This window comes from Hypanus sabinus, chromosome 14 (assembly GCF_030144855.1).
Source record: "Hypanus sabinus isolate sHypSab1 chromosome 14, sHypSab1.hap1, whole genome shotgun sequence".
Classification (NCBI taxonomy): Eukaryota; Metazoa; Chordata; class Chondrichthyes; order Myliobatiformes; family Dasyatidae; genus Hypanus; species Hypanus sabinus.
The window spans coordinates 66058155-66081828 of NC_082719.1; the positions used below are offsets into that span (position 1 = coordinate 66058155).

The 23674-nt window shown below is 39.8% G+C and overlaps 1 protein-coding gene across 5 annotated transcripts in view; it reads left to right on the plus strand.

The window, feature by feature from the left end:
• The first annotated feature begins 586 nt into the window (after positions 1 to 586).
• The window catches only part of pde4d (phosphodiesterase 4D, cAMP-specific), a 669903-nt gene continuing 646815 nt past the window's right edge, over positions 587 to 23674 (plus strand). For 2 of the 5 annotated variants that reach the window (XM_059989367.1, XM_059989368.1), the window contains exon 1: positions 591 to 1301. In XM_059989367.1, the coding sequence (XP_059845350.1) occupies positions 1033 to 1301 (269 nt within the window). In that variant the 5' untranslated portion in view covers positions 591 to 1032. Of the gene's footprint in view, positions 1302 to 23674 lie in introns of all 5 variants that reach the window. The other 3 variants (XM_059989365.1, XR_009515681.1, XM_059989353.1) reach the window with 3 other exon arrangements.

Here is a 23674-nt window from a genome sequence, read left to right on the forward strand (position 1 = left end):
GCGTGATAAGCATTCTTCACAGTATTTGTTCAAGAGCATAAAACAATAATTGTTTAGAAGCTATTTAAAATAGTTTCATATGTTTTATTTCACTGCTGGTTTTATTTAATACAATTTACGACTGCAAACAAAATTTGTCAGGTTTAACCATTAGTAGTAATTGTACGTGAGCGTCTACATTTACTTTGCACATCTTATCTCCTTCTTTATTTTTGCCTACAGTTGAGTACTGTTCTTCATTGAAATAATTGAATGCAGTGTTTAGAAATAAGTAGTCTGGAAAATTCTGTGAAGAGGGAAGTCAAAAATTAATTTGGCATTATCAACAATATTATTGAATAAGGCAAACCAATAATGTAGTTGTATTTCTTCCATAAGTATACAAAGCTTCATCATTTTCACGGGTATGACATTCTGAATAAAAGATGTTAAATAACAGGAGCTTCCCTGGTGCTGCCTGTTGAATCAAGTTCTGTTGGACAAAAGCCCAGTTTTACAGCCACAGGAAAACATTTATTCTGGTTGTCAAGGCACTCACTTCCTGCAAATGTAAATTACAGAGAGAAGGGTCAAGCAACTGAGAAAATCACCCCAAAGGAGTTAAAAATTATATAATGTTGCAGCATTTTAAAATGTATGATGGGTTTCTTGTGCACCCTGCAAATGCAGAACTGTAAGTAAGCCTGGCGTACTTGATTGACTGCTAGATTAGTCTAACAGTGGAAGGGGTGTATTCACCCTTGTGCTTCATTCTTTCTGCTGCTTGTCATCATTATAGGTTCGTGTGGAAGTGATCTGCTTATTCTGTGACAGTTCGCTCGTGCTCCTTTCACTCTATCAGGTTCGCAATTCCTACTGAAGTGAAGACATTTGAGCAGGTTGTTGGAAACGTTTTATGGTGGAAATTTAATGAGCCTTTGCGTTGCTATCAGTGTATTCTGATTAGCACAAGGAATTATTCTCAGTGCATCTTTTGTCATTTGACTTATTGGCTGTTTAGAAAGATCTTTTTATGACATTTTTAGTAAAATAATGGCAGCACAATCAACAAGTCAGGACCCTACAGCCTTGCCTGATCCAAGAAAAGAATTTCGCTCACATCCTTTGTTAAATGATGCTTTTGTAAAGATCATGAGTGGAAACTTGCTGGGGCATGAAAAAGCTAAATCTACACGAAAATCGCCCTCCATATCCCCCAGACTATCTCCCAACATTTCACCCAGAAATTCGCCACGTCTTCTCCGAAGAATGATGCTGAAAAACAATAATCAAAAGCGTCGATTTACAGTGGCTCATACCTGGTAAGAATTCATTGATACCAATTGCAGTAAAGCCTGGTTTTGGGCATTAGGTGTTTGCATTTTACTAAGTAAAGATCTGTAGCACATTTGATTTTTGGCAGCACATTATAAATTAGTGAATGTTTTGATTTTGTGATAAGACTTCCAAACAGCCTGCTGGAAGTATAATACATTTTAAATCTGTAAAAATGATTTAATTGGTATTCCTCTATCGCTCCCACAAAGTTTAAAAACTGCAAAAGCAGTAATGTAAATAATCCACTAACGTTTAATGAGCTCAGTGACCTTGCCAAGGTGTTTTATTCTTGCTTTCTTTAAATAAGGATTTATGTTGACAAAATTGAGAAAAATGTAGGCTATATAAGTCACATTAAATGAGGTCTGTGTTCATAGAAAATTTAACAATATGTTCTATAATGTGACTTATCACCATCAGCAATCTTATATTAGGAAAAATATAAGTTGTATCATTAGCAATTCTATTCACATTATCAAATCTAAAAGCTGGTTGAAATTATTACTATTTCAAACAAAAAGCACTGCTGCCTATATTCTCTGGAGAATTTAAGTTTTGGATCTGTCAATCTCAAATTTAAGAATTTCTTTGCTATCTCAAGTTTCATTAAATCATATTTTGCATTAGAAAGAAGAAATGTTTTTGCCGGCAATCCAGAATCAGAATCAGGTTCATTATCACTGGCATATGTTGTGAAATTTGTTGTTTTGTAGAAGCAGCAGAATTTAAGACAAAGATTACTATGTTACAAAAACTGCAAGTTCAAAATTTGTGTTTTAGTCAACTAATTCCATATGCATCACCTAGGTATATGCATGTATATGCAACATGGATGTGATATACAGATGTGTGAGGATACTGCATCATGAAAACGTAAATTGCCCCTTACCAACATTTCTCACGTACCACAATTTTGATAGTTAAGAATACAGAATACTCAATCGGTTAATCTCTCTTCCTCAGGATGGATTGAAATGACCAAGTATAGGCTGAGAAGGGCCATATGATCCTTAGCCCATGTGCTGCTCCCTACTGTTGTCATCCCACCTAATTACCCAACAACCAAAGCCTTTTTCAGTTGAGCTGCTTGCTTGTTTACTGGCTTGAAGGTGTTTTCCCCTAAGTCGTATTGCTTGTGACCCAGCCTGGTCTGATACCCATATTTTTGTTGCTTTGAATTCACTTGGAGATCCATTATTTAGCCAGCTGGCTGTGCTATGGGATTATTGAAAGGGGGTGAACAGAATAACCAGATATGATCTGCTCGAAGTAGTTCGAGGTAGAGAAAGAAAACACTTGTAGCCTGTCTTTAACATCCTGTGAGTTCCTCAGAATGCAACATCACATACCTTTACCTCAGAGTCAGGAGGTCATGGGATCGCACAAAGTCCAGACTGACTTCCAGTATTGTTTGAAGGGGTGTTGCGTATTGGATATGATAAATTGTTGCTCCATTGGTCCTTTAGCTGGATGGAGTACCACTTAAAGAAGACCAATGTAGTTCTTTCCTGTTACTGCCAAGTGTTAAATCAGCTTTGTCAAGACAGTTTATTTGGCCTTTATTTTCATGCTGTTGGGAATTTCCTATTGATTTGCTGATTACCAGTTTTTCAATAGTGAATTTCTGAAAATTGCTTTTGCTCACTGAACCTAATGTCTCCTGACATGTCAAATTTACTAAAGAGTGAAGTGTCTTAGAAACATCTTTCATTACTAAATAATAAGTCATGCCTAGCAAATCAGTTTCTTGTTCTGAGCATGCTCAAATAGCATCTTGGTTACATCTTGCTCGGTGCAGGGTGCAGGCAGTTGTTAAAAATTAATACAACTTCTTCAGGGAAATGTGAAGATAGGTGACCAAACATTTGATGGCGTGTGATAGGTCTGGTTCACTTTTTGAACCACCAAAATGAATAACTCAGATGGATTTCCGCTGATATGTGTAACAATCGTATGTAACATCAAAAGCAAACTCAGTCTCATGGGGCAATACACAACTTCAATCTTAGCCAAAGTCATCACCACCCTCAACTTTTGTAGCTCTGCCTTTTTCTCTGCTGCCACAGGAATTCTGAATGTAAGCCATTCAGCGGTAAACACTTGCATTAGCATTAAATGAAAGAAATATTTTTGTAGTGGTACGATAAAGAAAAGTTCATTTAGTGGAGAACTTGGTGCTTTAACCAATCAATTGCCCCAGAAATATCTTTCACCAAATCATGTTGCCTGCTCAACTGTTGTGCTCTACTGCTCTTCAGCCGTCAAAAATTTGCTTGCAATTTATCTTTTTGGTGAGGTGGTGTGTATCTGAATCCTGACACAATCTTTTCACATGCAGACTGCTGACTGCACTTCCTTTTGTGACTGCATGATGTTTGAAAAGACTTCTATGTCTAACAATCCCTAATAACCACATGTTCCTTAGACTTGCATAACATCTCTGGAAGTGTCTGATTGCCAGCTTGGCTTCATAGTCTGAATAGCTTACAGGTATTCCAACTGTGCAGTACCTGTGCTGAACTTGGCAAGAAAACATTTGTCAGCTGTGTACCTTTGCACTGCTCAAGGGATGTTATCATCTATATGCAGGACAGAGGCAATAATATCTGTCTGGTGTCTGTCTGTCTGTCTGTTTCTCTCTTTCTCACTCTCTCTCTCCCTCTCTCGCTCACACACACACACACACACACACACACACACACACACACACACACACACACACACACTTCTTACTTCTTCAGTTGTCCATTGAAATCTGATGACAACGTCCATTCCTTTAACGGTGAGATCTTTGGTGACTATACAGTCCTATCCTGGACCCACAAGCTCTATTGCAGGTGGGACATGTATATGTGGTAGTGGTGGTAGTGATGGCAACCCTGGCTGCATTTCTCCTGGCTCTCTTCTGCTGTCATCTGGTTGTTCTTTCCATCTCCAGAATACAAACCCCGTCCCTACACAGCTGTCGCCAAGTGTTACGGTCAGCAGCAACATCCTCCAGGTCCTCAGGACTGATCTTGCACTTCCTTAAAGTATTCTTCATCTGATCTTTATAGCGCTTCTTCAGCCCTCCAGCTGAGCGTCGACCATGATGTAGCTGGCCGTATAACACTCTGTGGGGTAGCCATCCTTATCACGTGCCCCAGCCGCTGCAGCTGAAGCTGGGTGATCATGGCCTCAATACTTCTGCAGTTGGTCTTTATCAGTATTTCAGTGTGAGGCACCCGCTCATGCCGGGTAATTCCCAGGATGCACTGGAGGCAGCTTATGTGGATGCGCTCCAAGGACTTGATGTGACGGCTGTAGGTTACCCAAGCTTCACAGCCATAAAGGAGGGTGGTGACACAGACTGCTTGGTAGACAGCGACCTTTGTGGAGGGTCGAAGGCTCCTGTTCTGAAAGGCTTTATGCCAAAGTCTCCCGAAGGCAGCTGATGCCTGTTTAATGCGGCTCTGGGTGTTGTTGTCAATGCCGCTATCCTCAGAGAGAATGCTCCCCAGATATTTGAAAGATGGCACTACTGACAGCTTTTCATCACCAACAGTGAAGGCAGGTAGAGTAGGTGGGACACTGGTACTCCATTGGCAAACCAATTCTGTCTTAGTGATATTGACAGTCAGCCCCATCCTGCTGTACACACACACACACACACACACACAACACACACACACACACACCCAATACACCCTCTCCAAAATGAGCTTTGTTGATGGAATCAGGTATTAAATCGAACTAACATCTATAGTGCAGTTCAAATCAATGGGAGGGAAACATAATTTAACCATGAAGTCTGGCTTTAGCTAGGATTGTCTTCTTGTTTCTGTCTTATTTGTGTGCAGCATATGATCTGGATGATGGGGTGATAAATTGGATTAGTAAGTATGCAGATGATACTAAGGTAAGTGGCATTGTGGATAATGAAGTAGGTTTTCAAAGCTTGCAGAGAGATTTGGGCCAGTTAGAAGAGTGGGTTGAACGATGGCAGATGGAGTTTAATACTGGTAAGTGTGAGGTGCTACATTTTGGTAGGAATAATCAAAATAGGACATACATGGTAAATGGTAGGGCATTGAAGAATGCAGTAGAACAGAGTGATCTAGAAATAATGGTGCATAATTCCCTGAAGGTGGAATATCATGTGGATAGGGTGGTGAAGAAAGCTTTTGGTATGCTGGCCTTTATAAATCAGAGCATTGAGTGTAGGAGTTGGGATGTAATGTTAAAATTGTACAAGGCATTGGTAAGACTGAATTTGGAGTATTGTGTGCAGTTCTGGTCACCAAATTATAGGAAAGATGTCAACAAAATAGAGAGAGTACAGAGAAGATTTACTAGTATGTTGCCTGGGTTTCAGCACCTAAGTTACAGGGAAAGGTTAAACAAGGTAGGTCTTTATACTTTGGAGCGTAGAAGATTGAGGGGGGACTTGATAGAGGTATTTAAAATTATGAGGGTGATAGATAGAGTTGACGTGGATAAGCTTTTTCCATTGAGAGTAGGGGAGATTCAAACAAGAGGACATGAGTTGAGAGTTAGGGGGCAAAAGTTCAAGGGTAACAAGAGGGGGAATTTCTTTACTCAGAGAGTGGTAGCTGTGTGGAACGAGCTTCCAGTAGAAGTAGTAGAGGCAAGTTCGCTATTGTCATTTAGAGTAAAATTGGATAGGTATATGGACAGGGAAGGAATGGAGGGTTATGGGCTGAGTGCAGGCCAGTGGGTCCAGGTGAGAGTAAGCGTTCGGCACGGACTAGAAGGGCCAAGATGGCCTGTTTCTGTGCTGTAATTGTTATATGGTTATAGAAAATTTTGCTGAATTCATCAGGAACAACGTGAGCATAAGACAGTGATAATAACAGGCAATGGATACACTCAGGTCAAGGCCTACTTATATTTACATTAAGTTACCGTCTTCTGCTCAGGTCCATGGTCTGCAGGTTGATTAACATTTGTGAAAAGTTTGTTTTGGTATCAAGAAATAGTCAGCCAGGGGTTGCAAAGTAAAATCTGGGAGGTATAGACCAGTCAGCCTCACATTTGTGGTAGTTAAGGTATTGGAGCTTTTGCTTACTCTCTAAGAAGGACAACGACATAACAATGAGTTGTCTTGGAATTGGAATTGATTTATTTTTGTCATATACACTCAGTGGGCACTTTGTTTGGTTCACCTGTGCACCATGTTAACACAAATATTTAATCAGCCAATCATGTGGCAACAGCTCAATGCATAAAAAACATTCTGACATGGTCAAAATGATCAGTTCAAGCCAAACATCTGAATGGGGAAGAAATGCAATCTACGTGAGAAAGTAGAGATTTTGGTGTAATACATACACAAAAAGCTGGAGGAAAGCAGCAGATCAGGCAGCATCTATGGTGAGGAATAAAGAGCCGACATTTCAGGTTGCGACTCAACTGGCATCTGCACAATCTCTTGCGTTTACATTGGTGTGCTGTCTCGACCATAGTGTCAGAACAGGCTATTGGTAATGTTCACATCTAGAAAATTAAAGCTCTCAACCTTCTTGACCTTAGCGCCATTAAGCATGTACAACTCCCTCACTTCCTAAAGTCAATGACAAGCGCTTTTGTCTTTGAGGGAAATATTGTTGTTATGAGAACATCTTGCCAAGCTCTCTATTCCTTCTTGCTCTCCAACTGACTCTTATTTGAGGTGCTGTTCCCTACTGTAAACTTGTATCTGACCATGCAGCCATGAATGGAGAGGAGTAGAATACGGTGCTGAGGATGCAGCCTGGTGGGGCACAGGTGTTGTGAATAACCATGGTGAAGGTGTTGCTGCCTTTCCTTCATTTTGCATGGAAGTCGAGAATCCAGTTGCAAAGGAAGGTGCTAGTTGAAGGTTTCAGATTTGGTAATGAGTTTGTTTTTAATTATGGTATTGAACGTAGAGCTGTAGTCAATAAGCACAGGTGTCTTTACTGTCCAGACGTTCCTGTGATGAGTGTAGAGCCACGGAGATGGTGTCCTCCATAGATCTGTTTCAGCAATAGGTGAAATGCACTGGGCTGATGTTATAAGGAAGGCTGAAGGTAATGTGTGTCACGACCAACCTCTTTAAGCACTTCATAATGGTGGTTGTCAGAGCTGCTGGGTGATAGCCATTAAGGCACATCACCTTGTGTTTATTAGGTACCAGGTTGATAACAAGCTTCTTAAAGCACGTGGAAACTTCAGAATGAAGCAGAGCGAGGTTAAAAATTCCTACAAATGCCATCCCTCCCCCTGCCGATCTGCACTGGACCTCAGGACTTGATCTGGGCACTATCCAGCCCATATACTTTCCATGAGTTCACTCTTTAGAAGACTGATCTTACATCTGCAATGGTGCCTGGGTTTCAAGTGTGCTGGAGCCTGAAAAAGTGGGTGATGGCATACCAAACCCCTGCTGTTTAAAGTGTTTGTAAGATATGTTAATTTCATCAGGAAGCAATGCCTTATCTTCAGTGTGGCTCCCACTACGGCATAGAAGTCTTGCCACAACTGACAACATATCTAGAACTCAATTTTGGACACTATATTTGCAGTTATCCAGGTGAGGGTGAAGCTGAAATAATTTACCAACAGGTGAATCTCTGAAATTGGTTCACAAGCAGTAATCAGCTGCTAATCTGCCAGTAATTTTACACTGTAAGTAATTTGTCATCACAGCTATCTCTTTTTTTTATCATAATAAATTTCAGGCTGTACCATCTAATTTTATAGATTGTCATGCCGATGGAGTGGGTAACGTACTGGATATTGCCCATTTTATTATGATGATTTATGCAGTAGCTTTTATTTACATGCATAGTAAATTAGTTATCTTTAGAGAAAAAGTCCTTCTGAAGTCCTGGAGTCTGATGGAATTAGATTGTGGAAATATTCTTTCAGTAATGGCTCATTTTCCTTCTATGAAGTCTAAGTCGAGTTTATTGTCCCATGCTCAAGCACATGTATGCGCAGGTGCAATAAAAAACTTAATTGCAGCAGCATCACAGGCACATTGCATCCTCTCTCTTCCATGTTGAACATCGTTTGGTAGAACCATGGAACAGCAAGGGCAGTGACTTTAACCTTCTTCACTGAAAACATAGTTCTCCAATTTGATCCATGGCAGATAGTGAGGGAGTCAGCCCAGGTTCTGTATTCATTCTTTTACCTACAGATCTACCTGATATAAATGTATCTGGCCATGACAATTTTGATATGTGTCACAACATCATACTCCCTGTGAAGACTAAGTGCCTTCTTCATATGAGAACAGCCTCCATTGTGTTATAGACTACCTGTTATAGATTCAGAATGTCCATGACATCACTGTCATTCCATGGGACCCATGTGCTCTTCCAAGTAGCCTTTAAATGGTGGAAACATTAAATATGCAGATTAGATTCTCATTAACTCTCTAATTAGAGGTTTGTGATTAATAGAATTGAAGAAACCATTTTGGTAACGGTGTGTGAGCAGATGGTATCCATGGTGAAGATCCAAAACTTGACACAATAGTGCTTTATCAGGTAAACAAATTTATGGGTTCATCCTCTACATTTGGGAAGAGGAGGCAAGGCCAGAGAACTACAATATAGTTGTAGTAACCACAGAAGGGTTTTCCATTTGTTTGCCACAGAGAAAGCTATTACAAAGATCGCCTCAAACACATCACTTCATTCACCAAAGAGCTGCTCCTCGAATCTGTCCGTGTTGATGCACAATGGACATGATTGTCACCATGTGATAATGCAAATAGAAGATCATCAAGTAATGTCAGCATGGTCTTTTTCTAATCTCAAAAAGCATCTGTTTCTGTTTAATGATATGGGCAAGGAGTATCTTTTTCAAGCGCAACTGTGCTTAGAAATTCCTCTTCGCTCTACATCTCTGTATGCATGCAGGGCATGATATACATCCAAGGATATCTGGTGTATCAGAAAAATAGGTTAGTAGGCAGAGGGGTGTGGTGTGGCCCTGTGTTTAAGAAATAATATTAAATCATTAGAATGCGATAACATAGGATCGGAAGGTGTAGAGTCTCTATGGTAGTGGTCACCAAGCTTTTTAAGCCCAAGATCCCCTACCTTGGCTGCAGTGAAAAGCAAGATCGACCTACTGAATTGTTTAGAGAAAAAACAGCTCAGATTGTACTAACAACTTGAGGCCTTTTATTTGGGCTAATTTTATTTGAATTACATAAAATGCTTTTGTCAAACTTTCAAATTAATTCAACCAAGAAAACACTGTAACTAGATTATCAAATAGGCCATAGCTGTCTTTCTTTAAGAATATTACAATAATTCATACCTTTAATTCTAAGTTTCATTATTTAATTTTATTTCAACATGAAAAATAATTGACTGTTGCACTCAATGTTCTGGATACTTTCTGCTAGTTAAAGTCTGTCCCGAGTCTTATAGGCTCATCAGGCCTGAGGCCATTTCATGTCATGAAGTGACTGAGAGTATGAGACTCTTCCCCCCCCCCCCCCGCCCGATAGGGTGCCAGTCTAACACAAGGTAACCCCCAGCATTTTGTTAGCACCCAGTTTCAGCTGGGTGGACTGGAGCAATGTGTGGTTAAGTGTCTTGCTCAAGGACACAACCCTGAGGCTTGAACTCATGACCTTCAGATCGCTAGTCCAATGCCTTAACCACTGGGCCATACGCCACACAACACTTTCTGCTAGTTCCCTGAAATTTGGCTCATAACTACAGACAGCCAGTCTGAGACAGTCTATGAGGTGTCTGTCAGTAAGACAGCTCCTGTACTTCGATTTAATAATTTTCAACTGTGAAAATGCAATTTCACACAGATAAGTTGACCTGAAGCAGGCACTGACTTTTAGTGCACATGGGTGAGATGAGGAAACTGCTCCCTGCTGACAAGCCCCCAAAAGTCAACGTCCCTCGATCTTGCTATCAAAGGCAAAAAATTTGAAAGAAAGGAAGAAAGAAAGAGCAGTACAACTGATCAAACTCTTGCATAACTGATGTAATATGAATAGTAGCATAATAGAGTCAAAACCGATTAAAAATGATCAAATTTTAGTTAAGTCATGAATGCATAAGTGAGTTATTTTTATCCACGTGTTGTTTTCTTTTGCTGTCGGACCGTTTGTTCGTTTATGTTTAAGATAAACAAAGCTCTCCCACACTTCATGGAAATTTGCCCAACAGTGACAATAGTCACATGATATCAGCACACATGTGACGCAAGATGCTGGGCAGAGGAAAAAGAGAAACACAATAACCAGGGAAAGCAACTAAGTGGGGGTTATCAATGACCCACATATACACTCTAGGGATAAAATTTGCTTTTGCATCAAAAGGTTTATCAGGCATAATGTATTTGTGTATTTCTTTTTCTTTTTTTTTTGGGATCTACTGGGAAAGTCTCAAAGTCCGACCAGTCGATTGCAATCGACTGGTTGGCAACCATTACTCTGTGGGTTGAGTTAAGAAATGGCAAGGGAAAAGGACCCTAATGTCAGTTGTGTACAGGCCTCCAAACAGCAGCTGGGATGTGGATTACAAATTACAGCAGGAGATAGAAAAGGTATGTCAGAAGGACAATGTCATGATAATCATTGGGGATTTTAACATGAAAGTCAATTGGGAAAACCAGGCCAGTACTGGACCTTAAGAGAGAGAATTTGCAAAATGTCTAAGGGATAGCTTTTTAGAACAGCTTGTTGCTGAGCCCACTAGGGGATCAGCTGTGCTGGATTGGATGTTGTGCAATGATCCAGAGGTGATAAGAGAGCTTAAGGTTAAGGAACCCTTAGGGAACAGTGATCACAATATGATCGAGTTCATTTTGAAATCTCAGAAGGAGAAACTAAATTCCAATGTGTTGATATTTCAGTGGAATAAAGGAAATTATAATGGCATGAGAGGGGAACTGGCCAAAGTTGAATGGAAAGGGACACTAGCAGGAATGACAACAGAGAAGCAATGGCTGGATTTTTGTGACAAAGGAGGGAAGTGGAAGACAGATATATTCCAAATAAGAAGAGATTTTCAAAGGTTAAAAGCAAACTAACATAGCTGACAAATGAAGCCAGAGTCAAAGTAAAAGCAAAAGAGAGGGCATACAAGGAAGCCAAAGCTAGTGGGAAGATAGAGGATTGGGAAGCTTTTAAAAACTTGCAGAAAGAAACTAAGAAGGTCATTAGGAAGGAAAAGATGAATTATGAAAGGAAGCTGGTGACTAATACCAAAGAAGATACTAAAAGCATTTTTAAGTATATAAAGGTTAAAAGAGAGTTGAGGGTAGATATAGGACCAATAGAAAATGTTGCTGAAGATATTGCAATGAGAGTCACAGAGATGACAGAGGAACTGAATGCATATCTTACATCTGTCTTCACAGTAGAAGACATCTGCAGTATACTGGACATTCAAGAGTGTCAGGGAAGTGAAGAATGTGCAGTGAAATTTACGACTGAGAAGGTGCTCAGGATGCTTAATGGTCTGAGTGTGGACAAATCTCCTGGAACTGATGCAATACACCCTTGGGTTCTGAAGGAAGTAGCTGAAGAAATTGCAAAGGCATTAACAATGATCTTTCAAGAATCGATATATTTTGGCATTGTACCGGATGACTGGAAAATTGCAGATGTTATTCCTCTATTTAAGAAGAGTGGGAAGCAGCAGAAAGGAAACTATAGACCGGTTAGCCTGACATCAATGGTTTGGAAGTTGTTGGAATCAATTGTTAGGGATGTGATTATAAAGTATCTGGAGGCACATGACAAGATAGGCCAAAACCAGCATGGTTTCCTGAAAGGAAAATCTTGCCTGACTAACCTACTGCAATTTTTTGAGGAAATTACAAGCAGGGTAGACAAAGGAGATGCAGTAGATGTGGTGTACTTGGTTTTGCAGAAGGCCTTTGACAAGGTGCCGCACATGAGGCTGCTTAGCAAGATAAGAACCCATGGAATTACAGGGAAGTTACTAGCATGGGTGTAGCATTGGTTAGTTGGCAGAAAACAGAGAATGAGAATAAAGAGATCCTATTCTGGCTAGCTGCCGGTTCCCAGTGGAGTTCCTCAGGGGTCGGTGTTGGGACTGCTGCTTTTCACAATGTATGTCAGTGATTTGGACTATGCGATTAATGGTTTTGTGGCTAAATTTGCCAATGATACAAAGGTAGGTGGATGAGTGGATAGTGTTGAAGAAACAGAGAGCCTGCAGAGAGACTTAGATGGTTTAGGGGAATGGCCAAAAAGTGGCAAATGAAATACAATATTGGAAAGTGTATATTCGAGCACTTGGGTGGAAGAAATAAACAGGCAGACTGTTATTTAGATGTGGAGAGAATTCAAAATACAGAGATGCAAAGGGACTTGGGAGTCCTTGTGTAGGATACCCTAAAGGTTAACCTTCAGATTGAGTCGGTGGTGAAGAAGGCAAATGCAATGTTGGCTTTCATTTCTAAAGGTATAGAATATAAGAGCAGGGATATGATGTTGAGGCTCTATAAGGCATTTGAGAGGCCACACAGAGTATTGTGTGCAGTCTTGGGCTCCTTACTTCTGAAAGGATATACTGACATTGGAGAGGGTTCAGAGAAGATTCACAAGAATGATTTCAGGAATGAAAGGGTTGCCGTATGAGGAACGTCTGGCAGCTCTTGGGCTGTATTCCCTGGAGTTCAGGAGAATGAGGGGGGACCTCATAGAAACATTCCGAATGTTAAAATGCTTGAACAGATTAGATATGGCAAAGTTATTTCCCATGGTAGAGGATTCTAGGACAAGTTTGCATGACTTCAGGATTGAAGGTCACCCACTTGGAACAGAGATGTGGAGAAATTACTTTAGTCAGAGGGTGATAAATCTGTTGGAATTTGTTGCCATGAGCAGCTGTGGAGGCCAAGTCATTGGGTGTATTTAAGGCAGAGATAGATGGGTTCTTGATTAGCCAGGGCATCAAAGGGTATGGGGAGAAGGCAGGGGAGTGGGGATGACAGAAAGAATTGGACCAGCCCATGATTAAATGGTGGGGCAGACTCAGTGGGCTGAATGGCTACATCTGCTCCTGTATCTTATGGTCTTATGATCATAACAAGCCAATCCTCAATAGTCCCAATTACATTGCAGGCCAGTTTCAAGCAAACCTGTCTAGAGCAAGGGCCTTGACACAAGATTTTGACTGTACAATACCTTCCATAAATGCTGTCTGGTCTGCTATGCTCCTCTAGTGCTTTTCTATGCTGTTCTAGATTCTAGCATCTGTTCTTTCTTGTGTCTCACAAGGGTGTAGCCGTTTAATTGGAGAAAAAAATGGGAGTTTGCTGAATGGTGTTCTCCACTCCAGAACCATGATCACTGCAACTTCGGTCATCAAATTGCAGGGTATTACTGTCAACTTCCATGAAGCAATAACTTATAGCAACCTAATTGCACTGTATTCTGAAACTGAACGTTTATAGTGAGACCCTGGAAAAATGTAAATCACTTCTCAAGTCAAAGGAGACATAAATGATGACATTTACAATGATTTTAAATGCACCAGCACAGCCTTTATTGGACTGAGGGAAAAGAATGTTTGAAGAGTAAGAGCTCAAACAAGGAACAAAACTTATGGTGCACAAGCACAAGAAACAAACTCAAGATCCATGTGTTTATGAGATATAGATTATCTATAGTGGGTACATTAGAGCGTTAGAGAAATATACCAATGCTAGCTCTGCAAATTTCTCCAATTTCACTAAGAGAAAAAGAGAACCTACTTTGTATATTATGATCTGTTCCCAGTCTAACATCCCACACTAATATCACACACCAGATGCTGGTGGAACGCAGCAGACCAGGCAGCATCTATAGGAAGAAGTACAATCGACATTTCAGGTTCAGACCCTTTTTCAGTACTAATGGAAAAATGAGATGGTAAGAGATTTGAGAGGGGGAGGGGGACCCGAAATGATAGGAGAAGACAGGAGGGGGAGGGGTGAAGCTAAGAGCTGGGAAGTTGATTGGCAAAAGGGACATAAGGCTGAAGAAAGGGGAGTATCCTAGGACGGAAGGCCTTGGAAGAAAGAAAGGGGGAGGGGGGCACCAGAGGAAGATGGAGAACAGGCAAGGAGTTATTGTGAGAGGGAAAGAGAGAAAGAAAAAATATATATAATACAAACAAACAAACAAACAAATAAATAAATAGGGATGGGGTAAGAAGGGGAGGAGGGGCATTAATGGAAGTCAGAGAAATCAATATTCAGAGAAATACGTTCCACCAGCATTTTGTGTGTGTTGCTTGAATTTCCAGCATCTGCAGATTTTCTTGTGTTTGCATCCCACGCTAATGTTTGTTTTGCTGTTGGTTGCTCATCTAATATTTCCAACGTAGTCATTCTTCTCTGAGATCTTTCCACATGGGAGTTTGCTAAGTGAACAAAGTATAGGAGCATTTGTGGTATAGGAAGCATACAGAAGTTCAGCATGAATTGGAATAAGACTGCACCAACTCTGAAACAACCCACTCTCAAATCCCCACCTGTGGCATATTCTGTGGACCCATCGTTGGCCACATGCACTAACACAGCACTCTCATGACTTGAGTGGTAGCAAATCTTTTTGTATGCCAAGGAATGTGCACAAAGCCACATCAAAAGTACCTTAATAGTTCTGAGCTATATTGGGATGTCCTAATGACATTAAAATATTATATAAATCTAAAAAATTGATTCATCTATGATTTTAGTTGTGAGAAACTTTCTGTACACCAGTAATAGAAAAATCCTATCAATTGAAATAAATGCTTCTAATTTTCCTCCTGAATAGTGATGTACTGAAAATCTCCTAAGATACTGAAATGAAAATGTACAGGGTGACAACTCAAGTTCAAACATTTCAAAAGACTAAAGAGAGACGATTATGCCACAACATCATCCAACTGTTTTTTAAGTAATTTCCAAAATTTCATTCCTTCATTTTGCACAGAACATTTCCTTCATGTACTAACCATTCTACGCTAAATGACAAAGTAGTCTCAGTGTGTTTCTTTTTTATCAAAAGAGCACTAATGCATCAACATATGTTGTGTACAGGTAGTCAAAATGTTCTCTGGAGCCACACACTAATGACAGCTGCCTGCACCAGAAAAAGAATCAGGAAGGATGTACTTGAAAAATAAATTAACTCTAATTATATATTGAGGAAAAGAAATGTATAATGAACCATAATGTCTAAGTTTAAAATAGTTTGTCCCCTTCCTGAATTTTACCTTAGTCCCTCACATGTTGAATAATTTGTTCCTCATCTAGAAATCATTGAGGTTACCTTTTAACTGAACATGATTGTTAGATAGAAAACACAGAAAACCTACAGCACAATACAGGCTCTTCGGCCCATAATGCTGTGCCAAACACGTACTTACTTTAGAAATTACCTACGGTTACTCATCATTAAAGTAACAAAATAGTAAAGTCCAATACATCATGGCAAAAGAAATTCTCTGTAGATACTTTTATACAAAGACATTTCATTTAAGATGATTTCCATGTGTAATTACAGTGAAGAATTCCATTATAGATTTTGTTCAAATCATACCAGGAGCACTGGAAAGGTTTTACTGCTTACTGCAGTTGAGATGTGCGCAGTCAAAGACTATAGAAATCAAAAGTTAGTCAGTTTTAACACTGATAGATATTTTAGGATCACCAATGCAGCAGGTTATTTCAATTTTGCTTGTACTTTCAGGATCTGGCATTTTAATTAGCGGGGATACTGACTTTTTCTGGTGAAGCTTGTTTATTAAATTTGTTTTTATGGATACAAATAATGTTGCTTTTCACTAAAGTGGAATAAGCATTAGTTCAATTTGTTGAGACAATGAAGAAAGAATGGATGTCTCAGACTGAGATCCTGCTTCGGGACTTCTGCTCCCAAGATTTTGCTCAAAAAAGAAAATAGTCCAGCTTGATAAGAAAGCTTTACAAGTAAGTTGTACTGCAAACTACTTGTGCTGGTGGTGGCATCCGTCAGTCTCGAGAGACAATGGATCTGCACCTGTAGTTTTCAGGGCGCAGGCCTGGGCAGGGTTGTATGGGAGACCGGCAGTTGCCCAAGCTGAAGGCCTTCCCCTCTCCACGCAACCGAAGTTGTCCAAGGGAAGGGCACAAGGACCCATGCAGCTTGGCACCGGTGACGTCGCAGAGCAATGTGTTGTTAAGTGCCTTTCTCAAGGACACAAACACGCTGCCTCAGCTGAGGCTCGAACCAGTGACCTTCAGGTTACTAGTCTGATGCCTTGCCCACTAGGCCATGCGCCAACACAAACTACTTGTGATATCATACAGGAAATCATTGCACTTATTTCAATTTATAACACAATTTAGTTAGCGGCAGTAAGAATTAAATAACAAATTACACCGAGGCATCAGAAACTACAATAAAGGAACCATCACCTGGATTCTATCAGCAGTATTCAGCTGTAATGTGCAGTCTACACTTACTGGCCACTTTTTTAGGAACAGATGTGGAATCCACTGTGGTCTTCTGCTGCTGTAGCCCATCCACTTCCAGGTTCGATGTGCTGTGCTTACGGAGGTGCTCTTCTGCACGTCATTTTTGTTACACATGGTTATTGGAGTTACTGTCACCTTCCTGTCAGCTTGAAACAGTCTGGCTATTCTCTTCTGAACACTCTCATTAAAAAAGTGCTTTTGTCTACACTGGATTTTACTATTACTTTTTGCACCATTCTCTGAAAACTCTGGAGATCGATGTGCATGAAAATCCCAGGAAATCAGCAGTTAATGAGAAACTCAAACCACCCCGTCTGGCACCAACAATCATTCTACAGTCAACATCACTTTGGTCACTTTTCTTATGATGTTTGGTCTGAACAACAACTGAAACTTTTGATCATGTTTGCGTGCTTTTATGCATTGACTTGCTGCCACATAATTGGCTGATTAGACTTCAGGAAGGGGAGCAGTGCACATGCCAGAGTTTACATAGACTGTGTTGCAGTTGAGAGCTTCAGGCTCGTAGTGGGGAACTTCACATAGCTTGTCCCAGTCCAACCACATAAGCAGCTTGGCTAAGTAAGCCAACCACCAACTCTACTTCTTCAGGAAGATAAAGAACTTTCACATGTACCCTTTGATCCACAACCTTTTTATTGACAGGAAGCATCTTCCCCAGATCCTTCATGGCTTTGGATGGCAATTACTTTGCCTATGAATGCAAGAAACAGCAGAGAGTTGTGGGCACAGCTCAGCATGTCATGGAAACCAACCTCCTCTTCATGGACTCTGTCTACACTTCTGGCTGCCTGGAAAGGCAGCATTCACCTCACACATTCTTCTTTCTATCCCTCTCCTCCATGAAGGAGAAGATACAAAAGCCTGAAAGTATATACCAGCATGTTCAAGGACAGCTTTTAACCCACTGTTAGAAGACTGAAGGATCCCTCAGTATATTATGATGGACTCTTGCCCTCACACATAATATCATCAGAAATTTGCACTTTATTCTCTACCTCCAATGCTAATTCTTTACTGTTTTACCTTGTACTACGTCAATGCACTAGGATAATAAATGAATTTGTATGAATGGTATATAAGACGTTTTTCAAGTTTTACATATGACAATAATAAACATTATAATACATAATATATTTTGTCACATTTAAATAACACGTGAGAAAAATGCTGATTTAAGTCATGATGCTAATATTTGTACAGAACACCAAACAGTATACTATCTTGTGGTTTGTTTGCTTACCTCTTCAATGAGCATGCTTTTGTACCTGTGTGAGTGCAGGTAAGGTAGTTATGGAGTGAATATGGAGCACTTATCTGGGCTTTACCTGTCTGAACAAGCCAGTACAAGCCATACACAGTTAGACAAGGAGCAGGAGTATATTTAGCAGTTATTCATAAAGCATAGTTAGTAAACTCCATGCATTGTTTCTATTGGACATTCTGAATGTTTGATCTTGTGCATGACTGTAAGCTTTCAGTCTTTACAATGTTTGAACTAGTAGTAAGCTGTCGCTCAGCTTCAGTAGCGCCGTCTTAAACCTTTTGCATTAATGAAATGACTGAAAAACAGAGTGATGACCTCAATGAATTGTAGACACATGACAATGGTAGTCTTGATGAAACATCATTAATTAACCTAGTTGGCCCTAGTAATTCCAATCCTATGCCAGATAATTAGAGAGCTAGATCTGGATTGCCACCTATGCCACATGCCAGTGAGGGTAAGAAAAGGATGTTTTTTTGCAGATGAATGTGTGGCTTAGGAACTGGTGCAGGGAGCAGGTCTGCAGATTTCTAGATCATTAGGATCTCTTCTGGGGAAGGTATGACCTATACAAGAGCGACAGGCTACACTTGAATCCGAGGGGGACCAATATCCTTGTGCGCAGGATTGGTAGAACTGTTATTAAATTATTTTATTTTAAAATAATTCGGCAGAACGATGGGAAACAGTGATGGGGCTGAGATTGGGGCTGTTGGTATACAAGCAGGGGCAGTGTGTGATGAGACTATCAAGAAAGACAGGCAAATGGTAGGGCAAAATAACAGTCAGCGGATGAGTGGCAGTGTAACAGGGGGACAATATTGAAAAGGATGATGAGTACAGGGCTGAAGGTGTTATATCTGAATGCACACAGTGTACAGAATAAGCTAGATGATCTTTCAGGGCAGTTAGAAATTGTGGGCATCACTGAGTGCTGAAAGAAGATTGCAGTTGGGAGTTTAACATCTAAGGATACACATTATATCAAAAGTACAGGCAGGTAGGCAGAAAGGATGGTGTGGCTCTGTTGGTAAAAAAATGAAATTAAATCCTTATAAAGAGGTGACATGATTGGAAGGGTTAGGGAAGCTGAAGGTGTGGGTAAATTTAAGGAACTGCAAGGATAGGAAGACCCTGGTGAGAGTTATATACAGGCCTCCAAACAGTAGCCAGGATATGGGCTGCAAATTGCAATGGGGGATAGAATATCCATATCATAAGGGGAATGTTATGATAATGATAGGGGAATTTTAATATGTAGGGAGACTGGGAAAATCAGGTTGGTGCTGATTTTGGAATCTTAGAGTGGGTATTTGTAGAATGACTATGAGATAGCTTCTTAGAGCAATTTGTGGTTGAACCCACAAGGGGATTAGTTATTCTGGATTGGGTGTTGTGTAATGAACTGGATTGGATTAGGGAGTTTAAGGTAAACGAACCCTAAGGAGGCAGTTGTCATAATATTATAGAATTCATCCTGCAATTTGAGAGGGAAAATCTGAAGTCAAATGCATTAGTACTACAATGGAGTAAACAGAATTACAGAGGCATGAGAGAGGAACTGGTCAAAGTTGATCGGAAAGAGACTCTTAACAGGAATGACAGCAGGACAGGACAGCATTGGTTGTAATTTCTGGGAACAATTAGGAAAGCACAGGATAGATACATCCCAAAGAAGAAGCATTCTAAAGGCAGAATGACATAACAGTGGATTGCAAGGGAAGTCAAAGCCAACATAAAAGCAAAAGAGAGGACATTAAATGAAACAAAAATTAGTGTGAAGTTAGAGAATTAGGGGGAAGCAATAAGGAGGGAAATGATGAAATCTGAAGGTAAGCTTGCCAATAATATCAAAGAGGATAGCAAATATTTTTTTAGATATGGAAAGAGTATAGGAGAGGTGTGAGAAGACATCAGACCACTGGACAATGATACTGGAGAGGTAGTAATTGGGAACAAGGAAATAGTGGACGAATTGAATAAGTATTTTTCATCACTCTTCATTGTGGAAGACACTATCAGATTGCCAGAAGTCTGAGAATGTCAGAGGGTGGAACAGAAAGCAACTGGGATTACTAGGGAGAAGGTGCTTGGGAAGCTGAAAGGGGTGATGGTAGAAAAATCACCTGGACCAGATGGGCTACACCCCAGCTTCCTGAAAGAGGTAGCTAAAGAGATTGTGGAGATATTAGTAATGATCTTTCAGGAATCAATAGATTTGGGCATAGAAAATTGCAAATGTCACTCCGCTATTCAAAAAAGTGTGGGGGCAGAAGTAAGGAAATTATAGACCAGTTAGTCTGATCTCAGTGGTTGGGAAGGCATTGGAATCAATAGTTAAATATAAGGTTTGTAGCATTTTGAAGCATATGACAAAATAGGCCAAAGTCAATATGGTTTCCTTCAGGGGAAATCTTGTGTGACAAATCTTTTGTCATTCTTTGAGGAAATAACTGACAGGACAGACAAAGGAGAGACAGTGGCTGTTGTTTATTTAGATTTTCAGAAGGCCTTTGGCAGGGTGTTACACTTGAGGCTGCTTAACAAGATAAGATCCTATGGTATTACAAGAAAGATACCACCATAGATAGAGCATTAGCTTATTGGCAGGAAGCATAGAGTGAGATTAAAGGGAGCCTTTTCTCATTGGCTGCTGGTGACTCATGGTGTTCCACAGGGGTTGGAATAGGGGTCGTTTCTTTTTGCATTGTCAATGATTTGGATGACAGAATTAGTAGGCGGAGAAATGAAGAGAGTTGGAGGGGCATGTAGTGTTGAGGAACCAGGGAGGCTGCAGTAGGACATAGACAGATTAGGAGAATGAGCAAAGAAATGCCAGATTGAATTAAGTGTTGCAATGTGTATGGTCTTGCACTTTGGTAGAAGGAATAAAGGCATAGACTATTTTCTAAACAGGACAAAAATTCAAAAACCCGAGGTACAAAGGGACTTGGGAGCCCTCGTGCAAGATTCCCTAAAGGTCAGTTGCTGGCTGAGTCAGTGCTGAGGAAGAAGTACAATGTTTACCATTCATTTCAATAGGACTAGAATATAAAAGCAAGGATGTAATGCTGATGCCTTATAAGGCACTGGTGATTCCTCACGTGGAATATTGTGAGCAGTTTTGGATCCCTTAGCTAAGAAAGGATATGCTGACTATTAATGAGGTTCAAAAGAGGTTCATGAAAATGATTCTAGGAATGAAAGGTTTATCATATGAAGTATGTTTGAAGGCTCTGGAATTTAGAATTTAAAAGAATGAGAGGGGATCTCAATGAAACGTATGGAATGTTGTAAGGTCTAGAATAGGATGTAGATGGGGGTGATTTCTTTAGCCAGAGGGTGGTGAATCTGTGCAATTCTTTGTTACAGGTGACTGTGCATGCCAGGTCATTGGGTGTATTGAAGGTGGAAATTGATAGATTCTTGATAAGTCAGGACATGAAAAATCTGGTTGCAGGGAGGAAGTAGGAGAATGTGGTTGAGAGGGAAATTGATCAGCCATGATCAAATGGTCACATGGTTTTATAATTTTATTGAATTCAATTCTAGCATGGTGTTACTATGTAACTCAAGCAAGTGAGCACCATTTGAACAATGAAAGCAGATTCAAAATGTTTATTCAATGCCTCCAGTCTTTGTTGGAACCTGAGCAAATCTGGTTATCAGATCTTTGCAATGTACCTTTGAATTCACTTCATGATTCACATAGTATGTTGTAATACTTAGAGTTGAATAAAGAATGTTGACAGTCCCACTGCCCATCATATAAACAATTAAACATATATTATTGAGATATTTTTTAGGAATTCCTTTCAGTTCTGTGATGTTCTATACATCACAAACAGGAGTGGTGAATTTAGAGGCATGTAGTGCTGCCCCTTGATTCTTTAAGCCCCACCCATTGTAAAATAATATATAATGACTATACATACTGCAAAAGAAGTAGCGAATGATTTATTTTACAACCTGAAAGCAATGAGATGTTTTCATGGGAAATGCTGCACACTGGCTTGCTGCTTGTAAGATGGTTGCAAGAACGCAGCACATTGTTTTGAAATCCTCGTGGACCTGGTGTAGAGAACATCAGTATTTCAAAGTTCAAAGAAGATTTATTATCAAACTATTTACAGTTATTTCACCATATACAACCCTGAGATTTGTTTTCTTAACAGTCATATCGGAAAATCCAAGGAAATAATAGAATCGATGAAAGATTGCACCCAACAGGATGGATAATGTGTAAAAAAAAGCAACAAACTGTGTAAATACAAAAGAAAAATAATAATACATAAATAAGCAATAGATGTCAATAATATGACATGAAGAGTCCTTGAAAGTGAGTCTATAAGTTGTATGGAACAGTTCACTGATGGGGCAAGTGATGATATCCCCGCTGGTTCAAGGGGAGCCTGAAGAGGCATTAGCTGTTCTGAACATGGTGGTGTGGGTCTTGAGGCTCCTGTACCGTCCTCCTAATGGCAGCAGTGAGAAGAGAGCAAGGCCAGGGAGGTGGTGTTCCTTGTTGATGGGTGCTGCATTTCTGTGACTGTGCTCCATGTAGATGTGCTTAATAGTGGGATGACATTACCCATGATGGACTGGGCTGTATTCACAACTCTTTATAGGATTTTCCACTCAAAGGCATTGGCGTTTCCATACAGGGCATGATGCAACCAGTCAATATACTCTGCACCACATGTCTATAGGAGGTTCTGAAATTTTCAGATATCATGTCTATTCTTTGCAAACTTCTAAGGTGGTAAAGGTGCTGCCATGCTTTCTTTGTATTTGTCCAGGATAGTAAATAGTTACAATAATGGTGCAATTTAGAAATGCTGTTATTTTTCAGTTGTCTTTTTAAATGATTCATAATTGATCATTTTTGAACAGGTTTTCGAGAATGCTTCATTTATTTCAAACCATCTCAGTTATACTTTTAACAGTAAAACAATGAACACATGTAAATAAGCAACAAGACTGATCCTTTTCCTTAAAAAGGTCTATAATTATTGTTTAATTAATTAGTGGTAATTTCTATTCTAAAGTATCATGGCGTGTGAGATACTTTCTTTTTTTGGAAGATTATTGCCAAATTGACACACACTTTCTCAAAGTTTCTCCACCCCTGTAAAATGTGGAAGAGTTCACCGGGTGCTCGGCTGCAAGGGTGAACCTTTAGTACTCCAAAAAGCCACGATGCTCTTTGGATTGCCGTTGTGCAACCTTTCTGATGGAATTTATCAGTCAATTTGAAATTCATTCAATGTTGACGTAAAACATCATTTGGAAAATGAAGGAAATAATAAGGACTGAAAATTTGAATAATTAGCTCAATATTTTTTATTAGTTTTTTTAATATATTTTCTACATCGCTACAGATAAAAAAAAACCCCAGATCGAAATGAAGAGCATTAATACAGTGCAAAAATAAACATACAATAATAATATAATACAAAAAAGATAATTAAGAAAGCACCCAAATTGAAGACATGTAAAATTAGTATCCTCCCCAAGCCCCACAACAAAAAGAACTCCAGACCAACCACAACACAATATAGAGAATATAAATCAGGACATTCAAACCCCCAAAACTGTAAATAG